The sequence below is a fragment of the Triticum aestivum genome, chromosome 6D (genome assembly GCF_018294505.1).
Source record: "Triticum aestivum cultivar Chinese Spring chromosome 6D, IWGSC CS RefSeq v2.1, whole genome shotgun sequence".
In the NCBI taxonomy this organism is placed as follows: domain Eukaryota; kingdom Viridiplantae; phylum Streptophyta; class Magnoliopsida; order Poales; family Poaceae; genus Triticum; species Triticum aestivum.
This window is the reverse complement of record NC_057811.1, coordinates 406,616,788-406,634,124: the sequence shown is the minus strand read 5'-3', so window position 1 is coordinate 406,634,124 and position 17,337 is coordinate 406,616,788. Positions and strand designations below refer to the sequence as shown.

The 17,337-nt window shown below is 47.8% G+C and overlaps 3 protein-coding genes across 3 annotated transcripts; 1 reads left to right on the top strand and 2 right to left on the bottom strand.

The window, feature by feature from the left end:
- Nucleotides 1–1,885: 1,885 nt before the first annotated feature.
- LOC123145416 (uncharacterized) lies at nucleotides 1,886–2,679 on the top strand. The gene has a single exon (XM_044564820.1). It carries the CDS (start codon nucleotides 2,177–2,179, stop codon nucleotides 2,411–2,413), a length of 237 nt encoding a protein of 78 aa, XP_044420755.1. The 5' UTR covers nucleotides 1,886–2,176; the 3' UTR covers nucleotides 2,414–2,679.
- Nucleotides 2,680–3,188: 509 nt separating this feature from the next.
- Nucleotides 3,189–7,603, bottom strand: LOC123145414 (actin-histidine N-methyltransferase). The gene is made up of 5 exons (XM_044564819.1): nucleotides 7,135–7,603; nucleotides 6,189–6,355; nucleotides 5,838–6,110; nucleotides 3,810–4,073; nucleotides 3,189–3,661 (listed from the first exon to the last, which is right to left on the bottom strand). Exons 1-5 carry the CDS (start codon nucleotides 7,517–7,519, stop codon nucleotides 3,293–3,295), a joined length of 1,458 nt encoding a protein of 485 aa, XP_044420754.1. The 5' UTR covers nucleotides 7,520–7,603; the 3' UTR covers nucleotides 3,189–3,292.
- Nucleotides 7,604–11,628: 4,025 nt separating this feature from the next.
- Nucleotides 11,629–13,350, bottom strand: LOC123141766 (uncharacterized). The gene is made up of 2 exons (XM_044560843.1): nucleotides 12,920–13,350; nucleotides 11,629–11,890 (listed from the first exon to the last, which is right to left on the bottom strand). The coding sequence occupies exons 1-2, from the start codon at nucleotides 13,204–13,206 to the stop codon at nucleotides 11,752–11,754; spliced, it is 426 nt and encodes a 141-aa protein (XP_044416778.1). The 5' UTR covers nucleotides 13,207–13,350; the 3' UTR covers nucleotides 11,629–11,751.
- Nucleotides 13,351–17,337: the final 3,987 nt, after the last annotated feature.

Here is a 17,337-nt window from a genome sequence, read left to right as displayed (position 1 = left end):
TTGCCATAGAAGCCTTGACGCCAACACCGGCGTCGAGAGCAACCTCGTCGCCCACACGACATGAGGTCAAGTGTGCTCGATGTCGCCGCCTCGACCTACATCTGCCATGCCGCACCTTGTGCAGCCCACCAACACCACCTTCCGGGGCCACCACCCCGACATGCCACCGCTGGCTATGAGCTGCAGCGACGCACGACCCGGATGCCAGCAGCCCACGCTGCTCAGGACAACCGCATGCAGAACACAAACATTGCACCACATCCGGAGCCGCCCGCCCCAACATGCCACCGCTGGCTCTCGAGCTGCAACGCCACACTACCCAGATGCTCACAACCTACACTGCTCGGGACAAACGCACATAGATAACGAACGCCACGCCACATCTTGGGCCGCCGCCCCGACGTGCCGTCCAACAACCCCACTGGGGCGCATCAGTCGGGCCGACAAACCTACTACCAAGTGGCCAAAAGGTTGCCACCCAAGCGAAAGCCGAGTCGATGCCCCACTCCATAAAGCCGCCTTGCGCATCGTTTTTCGAGGCCGCGAGAGCATCAGCCGTCTGGCGGTCTGGGGCCACTGCCCTGGCATCCAACAAACCGACGCATGAGGAAACTAGACACATCAAGCATAAGCTAGCTTTCCCAAGCAACACCCCAAGGGGAAACGACGAAGATGCTGCAGTCGCCCGCTCCGAAAATCATCTGGAGCTTAGGTTTTCACCCTAAGAGCCCGAGCCACTCGACGGCACTGACAAAATCAGGTCAAAGCTTTCGCTCGGAACTCTTTTAACTACATAGACAAAAATGCCATATAAGCAAACCAGGGCTATCGTGGAGGATCTTCCCGTGATCTAGAATATTGAGATGTCAGGAATAATTTTCAAAAATCCTATTTTTACAGTCGAGTAAAATTTATTTTATTTGGACTTCATGCAGATTTCTGTGCGCAGAATCTCGCGCTAAGATTCGTGCTAGCCTCTTGTATTTGGCGTCATTTTTTTCTTAAAGCAAGTACAATACAATAGTAAGGTAGTATAATCCTCCTCTCGATTGCTTATCAGCGGAATCGCGCCCTTTACCTCTCGATTGCTTATCAGCGGAATCGCGACTTGCTGCGCCAGATGGTAACTCTTGAGTAAAACGCCCTTGAAATGTTTCAACACGGTGCCTCTTCAAAAAGGCTCCTCCGCGGCACACACACACACCTGTCCGCCCATCCGGCCACACGAACGCGCGTCGGCCGATCCACCCGCGGGCACCCTTCGCCTCGATGGACAGCCACCGCTTTGCGGCCACCCTTCCCGTTTCTATCCAAACCAATTCCACGCGTTCATTCATGGCTTTGCGGCTGCCGTTCCGCCCTCCCCGATCACACAACAGCCACCACATAAAACCTGACGCGTCCTTTCGCCACCTGCAATCAACAGCGCGCCCGCACTGTCGCAAACATGGCGTATACGATACGTATCCGTCTGTTCCTCGGCTCCCACAACTCACACGCACAACTGACTGACTGACTGAAAACAAAACAGCACAGAAAAGCTTATTTTTAGAAGACCAGTTGGATTGGAATTGGATAGACGAGCTATCCAAACAAACTGAAAAAAAAAAGCAGAAGCAACAGCCGGGCAGGAGGGCACGTGGAGGGCCCGTTGTGCGGATAGGCACCGTCGACCGCCACAACGGACGGCAGGCGCACAACGTCGACCCGTACACGTCGACGGGCCGTGAACGGATATGCATCCCTTTTCTTTCTTTCTTTTTCTGACATGATATGCGTCCCTTTTCACGAGATCGACCAAGAAAGCGACGGCGGAAAGCGGGGGAGGCGCCGCGGATGGATCGGGTAAACCGGGGCGGGGTTGGACACGCGGTACGCTGCGTGCGCTCGTCGCCCCAGCAAAAACGGCACGGATGTGTGGGGAACCGGTCAGGGGCCCCCCGTCCCGATCCCGTCCCGTTCCACACCGCCATACGTGGCCCCTATTTATGCGGCCCGTCTCATGCAGCGCATGGGCTGGGCTGGGTTCAACCGGTAGCACTGGTGCATTTACACATCTCCCATCTCCCATCTCGTCTCGTCTCGTCTCATCGGCGGTCGTCGTCGTCGTCGTCATCATCCGGAGGCGCAAGAAAGCTCAGAAGAAGAAGCCACGTCCGGCACGTAAGGTCCGGCGATGGAGAATTCCTGGGACGAGGAGGGGCGGCGGCTGGCGGCGGCGCGGGTGGTGCACAGCCAGGTGAGGAAGATCAAGGAGGAGGAGGGCGACAAGGTGAAGGTGGACGACACGTACCAGCAGCAGCAGCAGCTGGCCGAGATGCGCCTCGTCCTCCGGGACCTGGGCCGGCAGCGCTCGCGCTCGCCGCTCGGCCGGGTGGGCCGCCCCGCCATCTCCATCGGCGGCGACTCCTAGTCCTAGGGCCGGCCATCCTTTTTTTTATTTTCTAGCTGGGTCGTCGTCGTCCCCTCGTGCAATCTCGCCGTGTATTAGGATTTTCTTTTTCCTTTTCTTTGGTGATCCTGTCCATCCGTAGATGGGGCAGAGGATCATCTTCTGCTGGTGGTTAGGGCGTCGTTCCCATCTCTCCATGATGGTTGTGTAAATACTTCATACTCATTTGTGTGAGTTGTCAGTCTCTTCCTTTTTTCAGTTTAGGAAACAAAAAAACGAATTTTGGATGGTGCTGCGTTTTTATTTTATTTTATTCTATTTATTATGACTGCGATTGTGAAAAGAGATTGTGCATAGAGCTTTAGATCAGAGCTCTGTGCTATGGGTCTCAAGGTGTCAACTCTTCTTATCTTGCCTGAAGATGTATGTCAACTCTTATTTGAACTACGTCCGCCAATACCAATAAATCAGAACTGTCCGCCAAATACGAAGGAGACCAATAAACCAGAACGGAGGCAGTACCTCTCAACAATGCGGTTCAGTTAAAAGATTGCCTATTACCTGGAGAATCGGTTAACGATAACGCGACAGGATTAGTGCAACTTACATTTCTTTGTACATTCATTGCGCAGAGACTGGTTGCAGTAATTATTCCAGGATAATTTAAGACACCCCTTGATCTAATACTAACACAGGAGTGACATGTTACATGTGTAAAACGCCTCTCATACGCGGATCAGGCAGGCTATATATACACATTCAGTTCTGGTTGCTGCACACAAAATAGAGGAAATGGTGAAAGATCAAAACTGGGGATTTATTTGTTATATATCCAGTAATCATCAATACAGAAATAGTAGTTGAATGTTCAAAAGGGAGTTATCACAAAATGTTTACATCCTAGGCAGTAGATTTCTCTGGAGATAGCGACTTGATTCTCCGACTAAGATTTTGCATTATGTCGACGAGCATCAGCTTCTTCTGCAATCTAAACTGGACGGCCAGTTCAGTTGTAAGAGGGGGTTCTCCCTTCAGGACGGCCTGGTCATCCATTATCTTGGTGTGGAAGTGCTGGAGGGCAATGGCGCAAAGTGCGAGAACAGTTCGGAGCGCCGAGGCTTCGACGGTAGGGCCCAGAGGAGCTTTCGTGCCAAGCGACATCAAAGTTTCCAGATCGTGCTTACCCACGGTATCCGGGTCAGCTGCAAGAAGAACTCGAAGCGCAGCTAATAAGCGCCCATCTACTACGTCCGGACCTCCTAAGCTGACCTGAAAAACAGTAACCAAGTTAGGATCATAGCAAAATATATCAGGTTCAGACTCATACAGGAATACTGAACACAATATATTTGAATTTGAAGTCGATCGAATCACAAAATAAAACAAATAAATCATGGTGGAAGAATGTGGGCAAAACCTTCAGAACAGCACCCTCTCCGTGTAGATTTAGCTGTGACAAGATATCCTGTTGCCACTTGGCTGGTGTTGAAAAGTTGGGATTAGAAACCCCTGCTGCCATGCTAGCAGCATCGAGAAGATTACCATCATAGCTCAATTCCACTTGATCGTATGGATTCGATGTTACTACAAATCCATAATCAAGAAGATAAAAATCATTAGGGTAGCAACCATAGTTCAGTGTAACAGCAGCGTTTTGATCAATCTGCGTCTCAGCAACAACCTGCGTTATAGCACAACATACAGATCATTAGACAAAAAACACACAGCATCATACAGATCATTAGACAAAAAACACACAGCATCTTCCACAAGCAAATGCATCGCCACATCGTACAGTAAAAAACTATATGCATTGAATAAAACAGTTGATTAAATATTTGCCACTTCTGGGCAAAATATATTACTACTTCTGTAACTAAATATAAGACGTTTTAGTTACAGAGGTAGTACTAACCAAGGGAACTAATTATCTCTAGGAACAGGGCAAGCAACAGTCCTATCGTTGAAGTAATTACTATTCACTAAACCAATACACATGCAAGTTAATAACTGAAAAATGAATTCAACAGTGACTAATGTACAGCCAGATACTTTCACTGCTGTTCTTGCAAAAAGATAAAAACACTTACATTACTAGCTTAAAGAGAAAGGACATGCTTAACAACCGCATACCACATTAGAAAGTGTATGTAAAGAATGCTACTCCCTCCGTCTCATAATATAAGATGTTATTACAACCGATATATGAGTATATTAGTTGTAATAACATCTCATATTATAGGACGGAGGGAGTACTAAAGAAGATATTATTAGCACATGACTGTCATGATTCATGATCAAGGGTGATACTATTGCCAAGGTTTTGGAATCATTTCCGCCCAATGTGACGTTCAGAAGGGATTTAATTGGACCTAGACTCCAATCGTGGAACATACTACTTCAACGATTATCCACGGTACAGTTGTCACAGGGGTCCGATTTATTTCGTTGGAACCTACATGGGAATGGGCAATTCTCAGTGGAGTCTATGTATAGAGCTTTGATCCAGTCTGACGTGCCAGTTGATAATAATAAGAAGATCTGGAAGATGAAGATACCTCTTAAGAATAAAATCTTTGCATGGTATCTTCGTCGCGGAGTCATTCTTACTAAAGATAACCTTATTAAGAGGAATTGGCATGGAAGCACGCAATGTGTATTTTGTCCGCATGATGAGACAATAAAACATTTGTTCTTCCAATGTAAATTGGCTCGTTCTATATGGTCAGTCATCCAAATAGCTTCTGGCTTGTACCCTCCTTGTAGTGTTGCTAATATATTTGGCAACTGGTTACATGGGATTGATCACAGGTTCAGAATTCTACTTAGGGTGGAGCGCTTGCCGTGATTTGGTCGCTTTGGCTATGTAGAAATGATAAGATTTTTAACGATAAAAGTACTTCGCTTATGCAGGTTATCTACAAATGTACTGGGACGCTTCGTTTATGGTCCTCTCTACAACGAGTGGAGAATCAAGACCTGTTTACGGAGGTGTGTACACGATTGGAGGCTACGGCGAGGGATACTTTTACCCAACATGGGTGGCAGCATGATCTTAGGATTGGGCCACCGACGGTTTAGGCGCTATTCAAACATGCATTTTTCTTTGTATTTCGCCTTCCTATTTTATTTTCGCTTGTCGTGAGGACTTTGTTGGCTGTGTGCATCTTAGTTATGCAGAGGCCGGGTGTTACTTAAACCTTTTAAGTAATAAAGCGCCCCTTTTCGGATGAAAGGCTAACATGCCAATCAAGAGTACGCAAACAAAATTTGAGTGCACTGTCGATGTGTTTTTACACACAATAATTGCATCTAGTTATAGCATTAATATTTGTGAAGCAAATGCACAAATAAAGAACACAGTAACTCATTAGAGAACAGAAAAATCTGCAATTTTTTGGGCGCAACGACGACAATTACACGTGTAAGATTGAAAAGTACTTGCCTTAACTGACATGTCAGGGCTCTCGACATCTCCTTCCTGGACAATCCTAGCATTCGGGCTAAAACTGTGGTTGCACATATCAACAAGGGGCAACAACATTGGGATTTCACCATGCAGACGGAATGCTCGTGAAGACGCTGCTGACATAGCCCATCCAAGGGAAGACGAGTGCACATCTTGTCCACAAAAAGGATGATCTCCTGAGGGCACAGTACCAAGCTTCTGTTTTACCTCTTTCTCAAACTCAAGAAGGAAGCGGCATCTTTTATTTATCTGAAATAGCATCAGTGAGAAAACAGACAGGAAAATACGATAAGTATCCACTTAGCGGTCGCTATAGTTCTTCACAACCTGGTGGAGGAGAGGAGCATATTGCAAGTTCTTTATGTCTTCCCCTGGAAAGAAGATTGGTACGGTAAAAGTCTCGGGCAGGTTCGCGATATATGGCCACCAAAATGAATCGGATTTTGTCCTTTCTTGAAGCAACCTCAAGCCGAGTCTCATTGACCACAGTTCCTCTGTCACATGCTTACCAGAAGATTCAATTTACTACTTAATAAAAGATAGTTTGCCTAGTTTTGCAGAATGGAATTATGTTCTCAAAAGAAAATACTGAATAAAAATCTCCCTCGTATACTAAACAGAGATAGGAAGATGTGTACATAAATTTTCCATCGTGCAGCTATTCGACCACAAGGCAACATCAGTTTCATAGAAGGATGAGTTATAGAACAAGTTAACAACATGACAGATGAGTCCAAGCTTAAACAATTTAACATGGAAAGCGGTATGGTATTCAGAGCTCTGGCTTTTACATTTTTAGCTAAAAGACACAATAGACTGAACCTGGGGTCAATTAAGTTAGAACACGATATTAATTACTAAGCACTGAACTCTTCTCAGTCTCAGCTTAAACTGACTACAGTTGTCAGCTGGAGAGTAATAAGTTTCATATTGTTATTTGACAACTGGCAGTTTCCAACAGAAAACAGCAACAGTTCAGAGCATAATTTAGCCCAGGAATCTACAACCTACAGGAGACAAAGAAATTGCATCATCATCCATAATATGCCTATTTTGAGTATTTTCAGAAGTTAATAATCCTACTGTTACTAGAGAAGATTTCCGATGAATCGCCCTGATGCCAAAAGAACCGCATTGTTACCAGTTATGCTCCCAATGCATTGTCGAAATGCATCTTAAGCTCGACGCATTCCCGATTACAACCACGATTAAGCTACCACATTATTCCAGAACATATAACGAACCAAAGGAAGATAATCAGATGGGCCAATACCGGGGACTCGGTCGGCGAGCTGCATCAGTAATGCGTCCGCAGCATCGGCTGGGCGGCGGAGTCGCAGCGGGATGCGTCCAGGGAGATCAATGAGGACGGCTCCCGGGGGGATGATGCCGTCGGCCGCCGTGGCGGACACCCCGAGGCCGTACTCGGGGTGATCGGCCACTCGGAGAGCTGGGTGCACGAAACCTCCCTCGCGCTGCACCCACCGGAGCAGGTCCGGCGGCTGCTGCGCGATGCGCGGGGCGGTCGCTGCTGATGCGGCGGAGCAGGACAAGCTGCGGCGGCGGAGCGCGGGTGAAGAGGAGAGGAGGGCGGAGGTCGTGGACGCGAGGGCCTTCCGCGCCGTCGCTGGCGTCGCGCCCGCGGCGGCGGCGGCCATGGGGGGGCGGAGGTGGAGGCGTGCGCGCACGAAGCTGGAGGAGACAGTTTTCTTTAGATGAGGAAGACGGCTGAAAAGTTAAGGGCATCTCCCACGGACATCATTTTTTCAGGAGTTAAATGCACGGTCCTAAAATTTCATCTGTCACTTTAGTCATAATTCTTTCAAAATGCATCTTTAAGTTATAATTCTTTAGTAAGTGGTTTATTCGAGGTTCTTTTTTCACGAGCGCTTGCTGATCTGCCCGTGTGGCACGTTGACCCATGCCACGTTGACAGAGGGCCCAGCCGCCTGGCGAGAAAAATACATTAGAGGTCCTAAAAGTTTCTGGGCAGTATAACTTTAGTCGTACTTCTTTCAAAATGCACGTTTAGGTCATAATTCTATAGTAATTGGTTCACCATAGGTCCTTATTTGCACGATCATCCGCTGACATGCTTGGTTGCGCATTGACCCACGCCACATCGACTTAGGGTCACTAGCAGATGAGGAACATTGCAAAAAAAACCTAAATTTTTTGCCGCTATCGTCCATGGCTATGTGATTTTCTCTACTCTACCACAATCACTACCTGTAGGCATTGATTTAGTTTGACTTGCATTGTTTCATTAAGTTTCTCAAACCGCTTGCTCTGATTTGAGGTTAGGCAGTAGGAGCTTGTGGAGGAGGTAGCGCCGCTGACGATGCTGTAACGCTCCTCTTCGTCACTCGCTTCCCTGCCAAGGAGCTTGCTGCCCTGGCCATGGCAATGATGTGGGCACGAGAGAGAGAGAGAGAGAGAGAGAGAGAGAGACCGGGAAATGTCAAGAGGGGGGTTACAAGGGGCTTTGTGTCAAAAAAGAGCAACCGCAGCGGCCTCTAAGCTGACGTGGCATGGGTCAACACGTCACGCAAGCAGGCCAGTGAACGATCGAGCAAAACAGGACCTCGGGTGAACCACTTACTATAGAATTAGGATCTAAATGTACATTTTGAAAAAAAGAGGACTAAAGTGACATTGCCGAGAAACTTTTAGGACCTCCAGTGTATTTTTCTCGCCTGGCGGTTGGGCCCTTAGTTGATGTGGCATCGGTCAACGCGCCACGTGGGCAGGTCAGCGAGCGCTTGTGAGAAAAGGACCTTGGATGAACCACTTACTAAAGAATTAGGACCTAAAGGTGCATTTTGGAAGAATTGAGACTAAAGTGACAAATCGACGGAACTTTTAGGACCTCCAGCACATTTAACTCTTTTTCTAGTAAACCGGAAGCAAATCGGGGTAGGGCTTTGCAGGCGTTCAGATCACTGTCGCGCAAGCATTCAATAAACCTGGCCTATCCAAACCCTCTTCCTCGTCTCCACACTTTCCCGCCTGAAGCGGTCAGCGCCACTCAAGTGTCGCATTCATGCCGACCAAAAGCAGAGGTGACCTCTCACGTCGTTCCAACATTGAAGTGGCGCGCCAGCCAAGAGGGCCACCCACCCCGTTTCGCGGTGCATGCGACTGCTCCGTGTTCACACTACGTAGATCATCAAATGGACATAGAAATGCACACAATCCATATAAAAGAATCACTAAAAGATCACCACAGTTCATATAATTCACGTAACCGATGGACAAGTTCTAAACTAGATTACTAAAAGCGGAAATAAACATGGAGAGAGTGTCGAGGTTCACCACTTCCTCGCCGGCCCTTTGCCCTTCTGGTCACCGGTGCTACTGTAGGCGTCCGGGTAGGCGGTGGCGGCATGAGGTGGGTAGTCAGAGCTGTCGGTGATGTGGAGGATGAGGAGGAGTCGATGAAGCCCACCATCTTCCGAACGGAGCAGTCCTTCTACCTCTTCAGCTTGGCCGCCCTTGCCACCTCTGTTGTTGCCTCCAACGCCTCGCACGCTGACTGCTCTAGTCCTACCCGGAGCGCCATCGGGTTTTTCCGATGGAGCCGGCGGGCGTCCGTCTTCTCCATTGTCATAAGCGAGCAGCGGTAGACCCATGGGAGGAGCCACTCCTCGTCATCGGGCACCATCGGCATCTAGTGGCGGCAGCGGCGGGAGGACTGTGTGGCCGCATCCGAGGCCGACGCCCTCTCGCTAGCCCGCTGCCTCTCGCGCTGGGCGACGCGCACCTCAGATTCAGGTGTTCGTGTCGGTGGAACCGGCGGAGCGGGGCACTAAACCCACCGCTACCCTTGAGGAGCAGCAGTTGGAGGGTTAGGAAGGCGGCGGCGGGCCATGGATGCGAGCAGGCGCGCCGCGCGGAGCTTTGTGTGGTGCGGGACCAGCCGGCTCCAGCATTGGCACTGTGGCAGGGAGTGGCCAGGGACAGAGCACAGCCGAAGCTACCACCTGTGTCCACCCGCAAGTGCTTCAACGTGAGGGTGGAGGGCCAAATCCTCCTCGTCACCCGCCGCATCATGGAGGAAGGCGTCCCAATCGTCGCTGCTCCCACCGCCTCCATCGCTACCGGAGCTGGACAGGTGGATGGAGAGGAGGAGAGGATTGGATTGGGAGAGATTAATAATTCTAATTTAAATATTACAATCCAACTAAGTTTTCAAACAAATAGTTTAATTTGAATCCAACTTACACATATGTTCTAGTTGTCCCCTTAATCGCCCATAGATGCTCAACCAAACCTTTCTTGAACTTCTTATGAGTTGATCGGTGCTAATTTTGATGCATATGAACAAACTCATCAAACATAGACAGTTTCCAGTGTAGAAGTTGAATACGATCACCCATGTTCTCAAATTTCTGATCTCTGGCAACATCTTCACCCTCATCCTCCATGATCATGTTGTGCATGATCACACAATATGTCATTACCTCCCGCAAGGTCTCTGAATCCCATTGTTTAGCATATTTATGAACAACTGCAAAATGGGATTGGAGCACTCCAAAAGCCCTCTCCACATCCTTTTTAGCTCATTCTTGTCTTTGGATAAGGTGATCTCTTTTTTGACCAACTGACTTAGAGATGGTCTCAACTAATGTAGCCAGCGGAGGATAGATATCGTCTACAGATGGTGGCGCATGTTCTAATGATGTCCACTAACAGTGTAGCTGGAAGGAGGAGCTTGTTCTCCAGTCAACTTATCAAACAACGGAGACCGTTGCAGCATATTGATGTGATTGTGAGACCCGAACATGCCAAATCCAGAGAACATGCAATACAAATACATCAAGAATGATGGTTGGCTTCTTAAAATGGCCCTGATATTGCCCTTCCAGAGCTTTTTGGGCAGTTCTTACATCTCCAGTGCATGCAATCAAGATATCCAAGCAAACCTGGCCACCCTCTTACATCGGATATTGCAAGGAGCCTTTTGGTTTTCGTGACAGTTGGTTCTCTCAAGTATCGAGGTCCAAACACCTCGAAAGTGAGGGACACTTCCCGCGCATCCGGCAAGCCAATGACGTCGGAGAAGTGATGGAATGCGACCTCAACCATCGCCGCCTTGCCAGAGATGACCTTATCACTGACACGAATCTGAAAGATATGGGTTTTCTGCTTACGATGAGACGCATGGATCTCGAAGAAAGCAAAGTTATAGTGTCCCCTTCCACCCACCCCCGCGGAGCCATGAGAAGTGCACCCATTGTCGAGCGATGGAATGCTCAAGGGAGGCTAGCCCCAAATAAGCCATCTTCAATTTGCGTCGCAGCCATGCCTCCTCAAGCTAGAGGGGCCTCTTGTCTTGCACCGCATCAGATGAAGAGAGATATTGTTGATGGAGCGTGTGCTCCAACTTTAGAGATGGCATGCCATGAACTTGAGGCGCGAGTATATACGATAAAAGGAGTCCGGATCCGGCTCCTCGGAATCCCAAGCAACAACAACTACCTCAAGTCATCCATCTTATGCGAGAAATGCTCAAAAAACGTGTGGGGTGGCTAGAACAGGGCACACAATCCACAAGGAGGGAGGCAATGATCGGAGGTGGTCGAGGCCAAGCTGCGCAGCCGACAGTATGGGTGCAAGACCTCTCAACTTGGCACACATAGAACATGGTTATTGTGCATGAGGGTGGGTTGTCCTGCTCGTTAGACCGAGTATACTGCCGACTATGGAGGTAAAAATCTCGCAGCTCCATATCAGCAACAAAGCGACGAAACTGACTCATAAAACGGGATGTAACCGACCATTATTCGAGACTGGTAGCTTGTATACATGGACGGACGGTTTAAATATGGTGGAGATTGTACCACATATATGTATGGCACATCACTAAGAGCTAGTATAATCTAATGGGTTAGCCTGGCCCGCCGCACGAGCCCCTGCTGTTGCTGGACTTGTTCGACGGGGCCTTCCTGCGGGATCTGCGGGAGCACGCCCTTTTCCATTTGATGTACAGCTCCCTGCACTCATCACTGCAGAATGCAAATTCGCCCCTGTAGAAGACAGACAAAGAAATTGGACCATCATGTCACAGACATCTCCAATGAATAAATTTAACCTTCTTTTATTGCAGTGAAGAAACCATGCATTTTTTAGTATTTATTTATTTCCCTCTCGTTGATGACAGATTGTGACAATTAAAGAAATACTCTACGAGCGTTAGATGGTAACGAGTGACAAGTTTATGGTATGATAATCAAACAACAACTCATATGATTGGGCGATTAATGTTCTTTATTTATTGCGTAGCTTCGGGGAGTATATATGGTGTCTTAGACTCTTGACTAGAAAACTAAATCTTAATCCACCCCCTAAGAAAAATATAAATGCATCCCAATTTATATTTTGGGATAGGACATTTCATACATGATTCAGGGACCAGAATTAAAAGAGGGCAAATTATAAAGCTATGAGCACCCCATGGATCAATAGTGCATATCTCATTAGCAAATACATACGGAGTATTAATAATTAATTAGCATGGCAACAAGTAACATGCTGAGGGAAAAGGTTTGCATCGAACATTCCTCTAAAATACGGGAGAGCATAAAGATTCATGCTATGAACCGCTTACACTAGTAGCATCGATGGATTGCTTATACTAGCTAGCATTGAATCAGCATTACCTTTCAAGTGAACGAGGTTAGTCAAATTAGTACGGAGTACTTGTCTAACTTAAACAGGGAGGGTGACAAATTATTACTATCTTTTCATAAGTGAAAACGGATCCTGAATATGCCCCTCGCATAAAAAACGAGGGGAATCACGAAACCAACACAAAATCGTAAGCTGCCAGCAACATCATAAGAAGATTGGATCAGGTGCAACCTTGACGTGGAAAACCAACGAACGGCGCGGAATTCACATCAGAAAGCATCATGAGAGATTGATCGGATCCTAGCCAAAAATCACAAGGAAGCTACCGAAAAAGACAAAACAAACGCAAGGCCGAAACACGAGGATTCTACCGGTCATTTCCACGCTGCGACGAACAAAGAATGGGATAACAGTGACGCTGGTACCTGTAAATGTAGGCGTCTTCGTCGGCGAGGGGTTGGCGGCAGACGCCGCAGGCCGCCAGGAACGCCGCCGTCATCCACAGCCCGGTAAATGCGTCCCTCTTCAGAAAGTGGTGGCCGCCGCCTCCGGCGCCCATCTGCACGGTGTTAGCCGACACAAAAAAGATCGGCCGCGCGCGTGCCTTCTTGTCGTCGCCGCTCACCTGGCGCACCCGCCTCGCCGCCGACGGAATGGACGCCACGCTGAACTTCCGGCGCACCACAATGCTCCTCTGCCGCTCCTTGAGCATCTCGTCGGACCGGGTCCGTGCCGAGCTCGCTCGCTCGCTGGTTCCCGCCCCGCCTCTGTCAATCTATATTTCAGTATGGTGGCCTTTGTGTCCCAAGATTTGGAGAGAGACTGGATGGTGGGGAGAGGGGTTTTGGGGAGGAGGAACGGGGAAGGGGCAGGGGCATAAAAAGAGGAGGGCCGGGCACGTGAGTCGTCCACTCCCCACCCTAGACACCTGGATGCTTTTGATCTGGTGATTTATGATATGGAATTATAGCGATTAAGGCAGTTTGTTAGAGTTACCCTCGTGCCGCCCGCATGTATGTGTATGTGTGCGGTAAAACCATCCGGTATCTATCATTCCATATAGGGCAATGGTTACTCTATGGTATATGCATGATGATTTGGTTTTGCTGAGGTAGAGTGAAAAATCAACCTTTTTTAGATAGAAACATAAACCAACCAATGTGTGATATTTGGTGTTAAACATAATAAGGAAACACGTTATTACGAACCACATTGCTTTTTTATTTAGTCGAGTTGTTTTATTTTCATTAATCTATATATATCTGGTGGCATGAAAGTTTCGCGGCGCCACATTATCATGCGAGATATGGGGGCTGCACAAGCCGTCGCTACGCGTGACTGACCTAGGTCAAGGAAGCGGGAAAGGACTATCGATAGGGCTGCGGAAACCGTCAATGCGCGTGACTGGCCTAGATCAAGGAAACGGCAACGGACTTTTGACAGATTTGTGGGCTGCGGAAACCGTCGGTATGCACTGGCCTAGATCAAGGAAACAACAGTGGACTTTTGACAGATATGTGGGCTGCGGAAACCGTCGCTATGCACTGGCCTAGATCAAGGAAATCGTAGCGGAGATTCGGTTGTGTTCACTCGAATCTTTTTGGGAGCACTTTTAATATAGGGGTGTAATGTGGCTCAATAGATCGACGTCAACTTGTGTCTCACTTTTTCGCTGGAGCACTTATCCGACACGTCATACATCTGGCTTCGAGCTAGAGTACGACTTTTGTTTTGTCTTTTGCATGTATTATGATAGATACCATGACGACAAACAAGGTTTATGTTACAGTTTACGTTACATCGAAAGTCAAAATTATGCGCCCTTTAAGATTTACAACATCAAAATAACTTTATCTAGTCTCAACATGAAACAATTTATACGATTCTGTTTATTCGAATTTCAACAATACAACAAACACCATCTAGTACACTCACTATGCCTAAACACTTAGGCGGTTTTTGTTTTATGCTCATTCGAGTGATGTGGAATTTGAGCATTTTACTTAAATCATAGCATCAAAACTAAAGTGATAGCAATTCTACAAAAGTTGACTCAGAGGAAAGTCACTCAGGTGCCTTCAGATGGTTGTACTTATAGTGTCTTGTATGTATTCTCTGTTAGAGTTATAGTTGTGATGTCTTTTGGCTTTCTGTATTTTGGCCTTTGGCCTCCCCTTATACTTGTATATATATGTTGGCTTTGGCCTCTAAATAATATCAAGTTGCACATTCATAACATGGTATTAGAGCTCTAGGTTTTTTCCTCTGCACGTGCAACTCGTGCTCCTCTCGATCCAATCTCTTGCACGGCCGCCGCCGGTGTCTCCTTTTTCCTGCCGGCCCGTGTTTCTGCTTCTCCAGCTCCCGATTGAAGTGTCCGTCTGGTTGCAGCTACAGTTGTTCGCCCCATCGCTGCAGTTTGTTCCTCTGGTGGTCGATCCATCTACCCACGAGGTTATCGGTGTTGGGATCCTGTCGGTCGTCGGATGCGTATTTCCCGGGATGTGACCTTTGATGAGTCTTGTCCTTTCTACCCGCGTCCATCCTCCCCGACCTTTTCCATGGAGGACATCTCTTTTCTCACTTTTCCTGACACACCTTCCTCCGTGCCCCATATTTCTACCCCTCCTCCTCCCGTTGCTTCAGATATGTCACCGTCCTCTCCTACAGTTTCTTCTCCTCCCATGTCGCATGACTCTCCACCTTCATCCCCGATACCTTCCCCGTCCCCACAGTCACCAAGTCTTCTCCATCAGCAACGATGTCTTCCCCGTCTCCATCACCTCTGGTGGTTCCTTCTCGTCCTACTTTCCCTTTTTATTATACCCTCGTCCACGTATTGTGGATAAATCTACTGACATACCATCTACTTCTTCTGTGCCCTCTTCCTCATCCAAGCTGACTTATAATCTTCGGACTCGGCCGCGCCCTCCTCCTGATCACTATTCTCCTAGTCGATATGGTCTTTCGGCTGTCCTTGAACCTACCTCTTATCGTGATGCTGTCGTTCATCCTGAATGACAGTTTGCGATGGCAGAGGAGCTTGCCGCACTGGCACGTGGGATCTGGTTCCTCTTCCTCCCCATGTTCGTCCCATTACTTGCAAGTGGGTCTATAAGATTAAGACTCGCTCTGATGGTTCTCTTGAGCATTATAAAGCTCGTCTTGTGGCTCGTGGCTTTAAGCAGGAGCATGGTCGTGATTACGATGAGACTTTTGCTCCTGTGGCCCATATGACCAGCGTCCGCACACTTCTCGCCATGGCCTCAGTTCGCCATTGGTCTGTGTCTCAGCTTGATGTTAAGAATGCATTTCTTAGTGGTGAGTTGCGTGAGGAGGTTTATATGCAGCCACCACCTGGGTATTCAGTCCCTGACAGCATGGTTTGTCGTCTTCGTCGCTCTCTCTATGGCCTTAAGCAAGCCCCCTGCGCTTGGTTTGAGCGTTTTGCCTCTGTGGTCACTGCAGCTGGTTTTTCTCCCAGTGTTCATGATCCAGCGCTGTTTGTCCACCTTTCTGCTCGTGGTCGCACTCTTCTGCTTCTATATGTTGATGACATGATCATCACTGGAGACGATTCTGAGTACATTGCCTTTGTCAAGGCCCGTCTCAATGAGCAGTTCCTTATGTCTGATCTTGGTCCTCTTTGTTACTTTCTTGGGATTGAGGTTTCCTCCACCTCAGATGGCTTTTTTATTTCTCAAGAAAAGTACATCCAGGATCTTCTTGCTCGTGCTGCTCTAAGTGATGAGCGCACTGTTGAGACTCCTATGGAGCTTAATGTTCACCTTCGTGCTTCTGATGGCGGGCCCTTGTCTGATCCGACTCATTATCGTCATCTTGTTGGGAGTCTTGTCTATCTCGCTGTCACTCGACCGGATATCTCCTATCCTGTTCATATTCTGAGTCAGTTTGTCTCTTCTCCCACTTCGGTTCACTATATTCACCTTCTTCGTATTTTACGACATCTTCGTTGCACGATCTCTCACCGTCACTTCTTTCCTCGTTCGAGCTCGTTACAGCTCCAGGCCTATTCGGATGCTACCTGGGCTAGTGATCCTCCGGATTGTCGCTCACTTTCTTCTTACTGTGTCTTTCTTGGTGGTTCTCTCATTGCTTGGAAAACAAAGAAACAGACTGCAGTTTCCCGTTCGAGTGTAGAGGCTGAGTTGCGAGCTATGGCCCTTCTCACGGCAGAGGTGACTTGGTTACGCTGGTTACTCGAGGATTTTAGTGTTTCAGTTACTACACCCACTACACTCTTGTCAGACAGTACAGGTGCTATCAGTATTGCGCGGGACCCCGTGAAGCATGAGCTTACCAAGCATATTGGTGTTGATGCTTTCTTTGTGCGTGCTGGTGTGCAGGACCATGTTAGTGCTCTTCAGTATGTGCCTTCTGAGTTACAGCTGGCGGACTTCTTCACGAAGGCCCAGACTAGAGCGCAACATGGATTTTATCTTTCCAAACTCAGTGTTGTGGATCCACCATGAGTTTGAGGGGGGGGGGGTGTTAGAGTTATAGTTGTGATGTCTTTTGCCTTTCTGTATTTTGGCCTTTGGCCTCCCCTTGTACTTGTATATATATGTTGGCTTTGGCCTCTAAATGATATCAAGTTGCACATTCATAACATTCTCATCTAGTGCATCAATACCTTTTTCCTCATATACAGAAATGCACCGTGTTCTCACCTAGATTAGTTATTGTTAGTAATAAAAATATCATTAATTTACTAAATTACTTTAGCTTTTCCCTGATTATTCACTGACTATGTGAGGTTCCAAAAATCACCCCCTTCCATCCCTAGACTCCCCACCCACCCCCACTGTGGCAGATCACGAGA